This window comes from Ochotona princeps, chromosome 6 (assembly GCF_030435755.1).
Source record: "Ochotona princeps isolate mOchPri1 chromosome 6, mOchPri1.hap1, whole genome shotgun sequence".
Lineage (NCBI taxonomy): Eukaryota > Metazoa > Chordata > Mammalia > Lagomorpha > Ochotonidae > Ochotona > Ochotona princeps.
The window spans coordinates 27,855,220-27,865,293 of record NC_080837.1 but is presented as its reverse complement, the minus strand read 5'-3'; the positions used below and the strand labels follow the sequence as shown (position 1 = coordinate 27,865,293).

The 10,074-nt window shown below is 41.4% G+C and overlaps 1 protein-coding gene across 4 annotated transcripts in view; it reads right to left on the bottom strand.

Moving 5' to 3' along the window:
- Positions 1-4,234: 4,234 nt before the first annotated feature.
- The window catches only part of MYO5A (myosin VA), a 178,140-nt gene continuing 172,300 nt past the window's right edge, over positions 4,235-10,074 (bottom strand). For all 4 annotated transcript variants that reach the window (XM_058665833.1, XM_058665834.1, XM_058665835.1 and 1 more), the window contains 3 exons: positions 8,899-9,073; positions 6,331-6,411; positions 4,235-6,044 (listed from right to left, as the gene is read on the bottom strand). In XM_058665833.1, the coding sequence (XP_058521816.1) occupies positions 5,892-6,044; positions 6,331-6,411; positions 8,899-9,073 (409 nt within the window). In that variant the 3' untranslated portion in view covers positions 4,235-5,891. The remainder of the gene's footprint in view (positions 6,045-6,330; positions 6,412-8,898; positions 9,074-10,074) is intronic.

Below are 10,074 nucleotides of genomic sequence, written 5' to 3'. Positions count from 1 at the left end.
TGAACAATTTTCTGTGATAGCTAGGAGAATACAGCATTAATGACACAAACACTAAGCACAACATTAGACAACTATGAATTTACAGCACAAATGTCATTCTGATATTATTTTGGTTATCATATTAGTCCTAGATGATATCCAGGGAAAACCCAGATTTCAAAGGTTTTTGCTGATGTGAGGTGAATTAGTATTATTTTCCGACTTCCCTGTGATTTACTCTGGAACAGACTCAGTGAAAAATAGAGTTGACATGTCTTTCATTTCTCAGTCCTCCTGCTTCCTGCTCAGTGGATGAATACTTCACCAAAAATCTTTTCAAAGATTAACCATATCAATATTTTTCTAGGCAAATCAAAAAGTTCATTCTGCAGATTCAACAAAGAAAAAAATATTTGGAAACTTCAACATTCAATTTCATTGTAGTCAAAACGCATGTTCAGCTCATAGTGAATTAATAAATAAGGTTAATAATTATTAGACACAAAATGTCATGAGTTCATTTTCTGTGTACAGCAATTTAAATTTTCCAGGAACACAAAATAAAGTCAATGTTACTCCAGGACCCCACAAAAAGACATAACCAGAAATCATAGATTACAGCATACAGATCCACATTTGAAGAAAAATTCACCATTTGTTGGAAAAAATAATGGTTCTACAGTGTCAGAGAGCTTCAGATGTAAGCTAAAATATTATATCATGTGGTAAAAATAAGATATTTGAAACTACTGACTCTGAGAAATTCATGAAAATGTACCGGCTACCAATCAGTGAACTGTACATCAGTCTCAGAAAAACTCAAACATTTTTCTTTCAAGTGTTTCAAGCAATATTTTAATATTGACGAGATGTTAGCCATTTTCAGAATTTAATAATACCCATTAAACTAATAAACATTTTAAGTAAACCAAATTATAAAATAAAAAATGTACAAAATGCATTTTGAAAGATATTTTACATAGTACACTTCAGTTCCTGCTTTCTTGAGAACGCTACTGTAATTCCAGTTTGATCTGTTTAACTTAGGGTAATACAGTGGGTTAGAATTCACAGTACTCATTTTTGTTTTTACTCAACCTTTTACAGCAGAGGACTCTTACAAGTTTATTTCCTATGGAATGTTCAAGAAGTTTTAGCATTGTCCCTTTATGACAATTAAAAATTTGTGGGAAGCAAGACATTCAAGTATTTCCAAGAACCTGGCTGCTCTCTGTATTCTCCCAAGCATCTATTCACTTTTTTTGTGCTAGAGTCCCCACGACTCAGGAACACTCTCAAAACTGATACTTCATCGGTTCTGAGATGGTTGTTGCACTCTAGTTCTAAACCCTGTTTGAAAACATTGGAAAGAAAAGGCAGGAGAAAGTAAGGCGGTGGGGGGAAGGGGTCATGCAGAAAGGGCAGAAGGCCACACTGAACCAAAACCCTTATGGAACCTTACAAACCAGCCAGATGTCCTCTCTAGGCAAGATAACCCTATGGAGGAGGAGTTCTGGAGAACTTAAGGCAGCTCTAGAAGGGGGCGGGGTAAGGGTTAAGGCGGCCCTCACAGCACAGCCTAAGAACAAACTGCAATGCACTTTTCCATGAACAGAGCCCGTGGCAACACGCAGAGCCTCAAACACGCATGCAAATAGCACATCTCCTAGCTCCAAAGTGGACACTCATAGCATGCACACACTGTGGTATCTAGACACACGCGGCCTTGCACATAGCCTGTGCGCCAGGCAGCCCCCTGCAGAGCTCCGGGGACCTGGGTCCTTTGTGTTGAAGACCTAAATTGGGGACAGTGGCCTGTGCCACACAGCTTACCTCTGACTGCAGCAGGGATGTCAAGCACCGGGAGGTGGGCGACCTTCATCTTCACTTTGGAGCAGCTTTCACCGCTTCCCATGTCTCTGGCCTAGCAATCTGCTACTAATGAAGCCATGCTGAAATGCAGAGTCCCAAAGAGCACTGATTCACCACAAAGCCAGGTCTAGCTATGGCAGCGAGTTAGGACTAACAGGCAAACCACCTGCCAGTGGGCATTTGGTCTTGCTGATACTCAGCCCTTGCTCAGTTCCCTGATGCCTGGCTGCCAACTCCACGTAAGGAAAAGGCCGGGGCAGTCCCTGGGTAGCAGGAGGGAGAGCACGTGAACCTCATGACTCTCCAAGTCTCCTGCCTGGCATCTAACCCCACCTCCCCTGCTTCACTTGGGAGAGCAGAATCATCAGAGTGGGCTGAGGACAAGTCACTGGTCACTGACCTGTCTGTGTCAGACTATCAATGAACAATCACAGAAGCCATCCTACCTACCATCCCTGCTGCTGGGAGGAGGAAGTGCACAGGACAAGAACACATCCAGACCCAGGGCCTGCTTCCGTGCCAGCTTCCCCGGGACCTGTCACCTGCACGCTCTAGCTCCTGCTTTGTGCCCAGCAGTCAACACTGCCAAGAGGTCCCCTGATTAAGCCTCTGGAGGAGCTATGAACTGGTGCCTTCGGGAAGAGAGAGTAAGCGGGTGAGAGAGAATGTGAGGACTTCCTTGGAGGCTGGCAGGTGCTCATCTTCCCCTAAGGGTTATTAATACAATCATTTTTCACCTGCAATCACCACATTAAATTCTGGTAACATATTTTCACAGGATGTTCCACTATGATTAGTGAAAGATTTGATCTATGTTATACATTACTCACCCAGAAAGGGACAACATTCAAGTGAATGAAATAACTAAAGGGGGTAAAAAAAAAAAGACGAAACAAAATATGCCTGAATTTCCTATCAGTTATTTTTGGAAAATATTGCTGACGTAAAAAGAAGAGTCAGGGCCATGGGGAGCTCTGCTCGGTGGATTTTAGGCCAAGCCCACCTTCTCCCCAGTTCTGGTTAGTCTCTGGCAGGGACAGCCTCAATCTAAGACAAGCCACAAAAAGTGAACCTGACGGTGAGACAGTATGGGTGTGTGCTGAGGGAACGGACCACAGGGAAGGGACAACAAACAGCAAGAACAGCTGTGGCATCCAACACCTCTTCCTCTGAATTCCTACTGGTGTGTCACAGGGAAATGAGGAAAAAAGTTGATTTGTGATAACACTGCAGACCTACTGTAGACAAGGGAGGGCAGCAAGATTTATGCAAACATAAAACCCAGGGAAGGCCAGCACAACCAACTGCCTGCAATACACAACAGCAGCCGAGTTGGCAGGGGGTGGGATGGATAACTGGGTGGAGGGAACCGGATAACAGAAAGCCTGGTGGAGATGTGTGCATGTGAAGCTGGGTGAGAAAGCGTGGATGCTAGGGGAGGGTGTGCAGTTCTCACACTGGCCAAAGGATACCCATGTTCTACAGAGTCTTGTTTTATCCTCAGGAAAGTAGCGTACGAGGTCAATGTTAGGTCTTGGGGCTGGGGAGGGGGGCCCCTGGTTGTAAGGTGTATTGATCATCATAATGACTAAAAATCCTCAGGTCACCATGAGTAGTTAATTCTGATGCCCATCTGGGGTGCGGGGAAGGCCCTGCAGGAAGGTGGAAGCCTGGAGTAGCTCTGAGCCACTATTGCTGGAACACAAGTATTGGGGTGACCAGGGGCTCTCAGCCAGGTGTGGGAGAGCAGCTCCAGCTCTGCACAGCAAAGACAGGATGGACGGAGAGGCCCAGGGCAGACAGGCTTCAGGACATGAGCCATCTGGAGTAAGAGAGACAGCTGTAATGGCAGTGGAAGTTACCATATGATCCCGAATCCTGGACAAGGTGTTGGAATGGTGCTGGTGGAGAATGTCTTGTCTCATTGGACTAAGCTGGCCAGCGGGCCTAGGAGCATGCCCACTGCCTATACCAAGGCTGCAGTTCCTCAGACTTGGAGACATTCAGCACCCGCCAAATGGGAGTAAGAGTTCACCGTTCACTGAAAACTACCTTGACAACCAGGAAAAACAGAAAATCTGATTGAATTAGTAGTGTTTTTTTGTTAACATTACAAATAAACAAATGTAGTCAAATGAAGAAAGTAGTACATGATATAACAAACTAAATGAATTTTCAAATAATACAAATATAGGATTTTTATGATGCATGTTCATAAATCATGTACATTTAAGAACCTGTGATTTTATGTTTTGTTAAAGGAATGGACAGGCACTGTACACAAGTCCTCCCACCAGAGGAGGGATTTAGTGAGCAACCGCAGCTCTTTTCTCTAGCAGCCAAGCACTCAAGAGAATTCTAAACACGGGAGGGACAGTCAGAATCAGTTGTCCAACCCTTTTATTTTATAAACAAGGAAACTGAGGTCCAAATAAGTTAGCAGACAATATTTATCATTTATAACAACCTTTGTCACGGATGTGAAACTGACTTCCATAAATAGTATTGCACATATTTCAATAAGATATGTCATTTTTATAGACCATGTAGCAGTTAGATTATATAAATCTACACTTGTATTTGAGAATCAGGGTTTCTAGTGAATGCTAAGAATTTGCTTTTTGTACAACCTGAACAGTTTATTGTATAACACTTCTAGAAAAAAAATGAAAAGTATATTTAATTAGAATTTCAGAATGAAACCTTACAGAATCTGGGTCTTACTGAACCAAATCCTCTGTAAAACTCAAGTCTTCTTATACTTCTTATTTAAGTCTTCTTAAGCTATTTCTACTATGATGCTCCGTAAAGTATCTAGTGGTATCTGAGAACATTTACAGAAGTTGCAAAGCCTAAAGAAAAAACCTGAATCCTAACTAAATACCTATTATAGACCTTCTTTTGCATAATTCATAGGATAATCAAAGTTTCAACACTTGAATAATAAAATTCTGATAATTCATTCTTGAGAGTGACTGAGATTAAGTCTTAATAAATCAAAACAGAAAACCCGTCCAGATTGAAAACATAGTGCAGTAATCAGATCTGATAACTGAAGTCACTTCACAAACACCACAGCCTGATGAGCCTGATGCACTGTCCACCAGGGCAACTAGCAAGCACATCAAGGTAACACATCCAGAATCAGCCATGACACAAACAATAGCACTCTGCCCACTCCTCCCCCTAAATGTCAAGTATTTTGTCATATTACTACATGACATCCAGTGTCTGCTACTTGTGCAGGTCAATCTGTAGAACATTTGCATATAATCCAGTTAAAACTGTGAACTGATGGAATTGTAAACAGTAAAAGATAAGCTTATTATTGTAGCATCTAATATCGCTTACATTTTAAGAAGACAGCATGTAGCAGCAATTTAAAATGCTCAGTAAACTACAGTACCAATGGGCATCTATGCTCTATAGCAAACCAACATTCTTTTATATCTCTATATCATAGTGACACAAATAAGGAAGCTACTTTACCAATGACTTTTCTTATTTCCAGTTTACTTTTCTCACCCAGTTTGACGGTATCCACACAGCTGATTTCTAAACTGGTAAGATTTGTATACAATGGCAAGTTTTCTTTCCATTCTGTGTTTAGTGCAGAGGAGGTTCTCAGCTGGTACTTGCCTCTTAAGAGCTCATATCTTGGATTTCATGCTTTTTATACCACTTAAGCACACTGTTGAGGATTTCCAGTAAATGCTGGCAGCTAAAGACACACTTCTGCCTTCTTTCGTTTCCTTCCTCCCTGTTTCTCTCCTTTCCTTCTTCACTCACCTGCACATAAACTCAGGACACCTAACTGATCAGGGGAGGGTGTTGCTCCAAAGGTGACACAATACCCAGGAGCCTAACTTTCTTTGCAGGGTGATGATGAAAGTGTTCTAGGGTAGGTTTCCAGTTAACAGCCTCTTGTGCGAGAATCAGTACTTCCTCTTTTACAATGTTACTTTCAGTAGCTCACTGGAATGAATGCGTTCTTATTCCAGACAAGAGGTGTATTGTCCACATTTGCCTGGCCCTCATGTTCAGACACGTGAAATGAATCCCAGGCCCAGGCTGGCTGGGATCTGGATGGTTTCTAGCGCGAGGGAGGACGGGTTGAAGGGGAACGTGACAGGGAAGATGTGTTTAGCATCCATGAGCAGCTGAGGAGAGTCTTTTCTGTCCCGCAAACGCATCTGAGAGGATTAGGAGAGGAAAAGGTCAAGAGACCATCAGTTCTCTGCATCTCAAAATTCCTAATGAAAGTTCCTCAATTAATACAGAAAAGTTATCATCTTTATTATAAAATCGCCTCATTTTCCCAACACATTGTTATTAAAAAAAAACTACGCACTGTAAAATAGGCTTAAATAATATAATCCAAGATAGAAACATGTTTTCTTTCAATAGATTACTTGTAAAATGTCCATTCAAAGAACTGTGTTGGTGAATCAAAGACAAGGAAAGCCGTGGCATGCTTACCTGTATAGTACGAATGAATGACACGGAGACTCTTTCTTCAAACTCATTGACGGGAGTGTACAGATTCAACACTTTGACGATCTGTGAGGAAAGCAATGGTTAACATTTTTGGTATCTTATCAAGTGCACATTGGAAACCTACAATCCGAAAATGCAAAGGACCTGTGTGTCCTGTTTTCTATTCTACCTGGGTGTGTGGTGTGGGGACAGTAACTAGCAGGAGCACAGCCACCCTTGCCATTCGAATTTTCACAGCAAGAATGTACTGGCATATATTTACATGAACTTGGAGAAACATCCAGGCTACCAAAGAAGAAGCACTCTCCCTCCTACCCACCCAGTCCCCTAGAGCAGCAACTGTGTTCAGTGGCCATCCAGCTGTTTCCTAGACATATTCTAGGTTGAGTCACTTTAATATACATGGAGTTCACTCTGTTAATATTACTCTAAAATTTGCTCTCTTCACATAAAAATATAGCTGGCCATTTAAAAAACAACAGGACTAAGTATTATTTCTTCTTTTCTGGTAACAATTGTATTTTGACAAAAGTTGTTACTATGAATGAATAATGACAAAGCCTTCTAAAGAAATGTTCTGATTATAAGGGTATGGAGTTCTTTAAAAATATCAAATTAGTTTATTTTGTAAAATTTTCAAAACTGTTTTCCAATGAAGATGAGTCTTTTCATGGACAAGATGGAAGCATGAGACAATGGGCCTGTTTATCAGGTCTCAGTGAGTCAGGGGTCAGCCCGCCGTCAAAGACGACCACTAGAACTCTGTGAAGTATGACTGCTTTATTAAATATAATTTGTTAAGTCAATAAATGATCATTTTATCTCACTCTATAAAATATATGTCTACAGTAAAATATATTAAAGTATATTCTTTTAGAGGCTGATAACAAAAAGATTCTCTATAGTCAGGCTATGCCCCAATACAGCCTTACTTTCTATTTGGCAGAAATGGTGGAAACCTTTCAAGGTATCATTCAGTAGCTTGTTATTTCTTTGTTCTTCACAAAAATCATGTAAATATGAATTTAATAGTAAGAAGCTGTAAGTGTAGAGGTCAGCACGATGGTTCAACTGGTTAATCCTTTGCTTTCAAGCACCAGCATCTCATATGGGCTCCAGTTTGTGTGCGAGCTGCTCCACTTCTCATTTAGTCCTCTGGTTATTTCTGGGAAAGCAATAGAGCCTTGGGCCTTAAAATTAAATAAATTTTAAAAATTTAATAGAAACATTTAAAAAGAAGAAACTGCAAATATTGACTCTAATTAATTACTGGTTTTTGTTTGTTTGTTAAGATTTATTTATTTTTATTGGAAAGGCAGATTTACAGAGAAGAGGAGAGACAGAGAGGAAGATCTTCTGTCTGTTGGTTCTCTTCCCAAGTGGCCGCAATGACCAGAGCCGAGCTGATCTGAAGTCAGGAGCTAGGAACTTCTTCCCGGTCTCCCATGTGGATGCAGGGTCCCACGACTTTGGGCCATTCTTCATTGCTTTCCCAGGCCACAAGCCAGAGGCTGAATGGGAAGTGGAGCAGTAGGGACATGAACTGACACCCATATGGGATTCTAGCGGTTGCAAGGCAAGAAGAGCCTGAGCCTGAGCCACTGCGCTGGGCCCCTGAGTTTAATTGCATTGTATGCAAATGAAAATTCTTTTGTTATGAGATACCTGAAACTGTTATATGATGAAAATTAAGAAAGTCCAAGCATCGGCAAAAGAAAACGAAAACTAGGAAAAAGCCAACTGGGCAGGTGCTTGTCCATAGCTCATCTCATGCTGCTGTTGTGTGTCAATGACCTCCTTGTCCTTTCACTTCCTTAAATCTGATGCCCAGGTCCAGGGGACCTGTCCTGAACAGTCACCATCCATCAACACTTTCTGTAGGCCTCTTACCACAGAATTTGCTGAAACCTCTGTGGTAGTCAGCTGGATATAACTACATATCTGTCTTCTCTACTAAATAAAAACTCCTAAAAGGGATTTTCCTTACTTATTAAACTCTCTCCACCAGGAATAAGAATGGTACCACGAGATGGGTGCTCAATTATCCATTTTTGAATTGAAGGAATGAAGATAATGTATCTTTAAACAATCTAAAAAAAAGTCAACCAGTGCCACAGGGTATGGGCAAGTATGTTGTGGCATGTAAATGCCCTCAGAGCACGGGCTATTTCCCTCATAGCTGTTTCTCAGCACCTGCAGGCATTCAAAAAAGACTTACTGTGACAACTGCTGCGGCCAGTACCAAAATGTATTAATTCCCGGTAAAAATCTCCTTTCTTCAATTTACATATACATAGGAGAGGTCTTGAAAAAGCTCATGGAAGATGCATATCATGAAAACTCTGTGCATGACATTCAAAATTCCTTTTTAACAAAATAAATGTATCTTTCAATTTTCTTTTCCCTACACTGTTTTTTAATGTCATACACTCTTTTCTAACATAAGGGAAGTCAGCTCAGACACAACAGCAAGGACCAGATTTCTCTGCTTCCCTAGAGATCATCCTTGAGGAACGTTAAATTATTTCCTAACAGGGAAGGCCACATCACCTGTGCAGTGGTCAAAGCATTGCACATGGAACAAATGGCTTCCGCATCATCGTCTGTCTTCTTTTTCACTTGCAAAAGCTGAGCAGCCTGAATGAGAGGTTCCAGAGTTTCTTTGGCCCCGCTGTTCATCAGATTCTTGTCACGCAGCCATTCTTCCAGTTGACTGACATTGTACCTGTGCCAAGAGAGAGAAAGCGATAGAGAGAAGTGGAAAAGAGAGTGCAAATTTACTGCATGTCATCATAAATGTCATAATTTTGTGTGTGTGGCCTTGTCAGTTAAAATGACAGGCAGTATTTTCATTACTTTTTAAAACTCTCACCAGCTGTGCTTAAAAAGTATCATTATAAATAGTCATGAAATTGAAAAATCATAATTATATAAGATTCAGTGACATGAGAATATAACTCATATTAATGGAAAATAAAAATGGAGTCAATATAGCAAAAGTTGTAGGACTTTCTAAAAAACAGGAACATGACATAGCTTTGTCCCTCCTGAAAGCTGACCAGAAAACAAATTTGTCTCAGTTTCAGAGTTTGGTTCATTTTGCTGCGTGGGCTTGATCATCGTTTCAATACCCTGTCTTCCTGATAGCAAATTCAAAACTGGGCAACTGAACGAACCGCCTCTCCCTCCCACCTCGTATACCTTGTGCTCAGGCCTCTTTCCAAAGGGCAGAGGCTGGGCAATGGAGACAACGAATGTTCTAGGACAGACATTCAAGCACAGACAGTGAACGTTCAAGGACAAGGGGGAGCCCTTGGAAGAGACAGAGACCCCAAGCAGGGAGACTGAGAAGCTCCACCAACCCCGAGGCTTCGGGAGGTAGCCAGCCAAGGGATGGTGGTTCTCAAACCAACACTGACACAATGAACACATGATGAGAACTTAGTAATCAGGCCAGGAGGAGTTGCGACTGTAACTTCACCTTCATAAGCAAACCTAACGGAGAAAGAGCTCTGCAACCTGAATGCAGGACATATACTGTCTCCAATTTCAAGTTAATTACAGATGATTACATATGGCTTGGCATGAAAATATCTGGAAAGAATACTAAGGTTTCCTCTGATTGAATACAAAGACTTTGGTAGGAGAAGCACCTCTCCCCTTGGCAAATGTACCAGCTACTTAAAGGTAAATACTGTCCTCCTTCCCACCAAAAGTCGATCACAG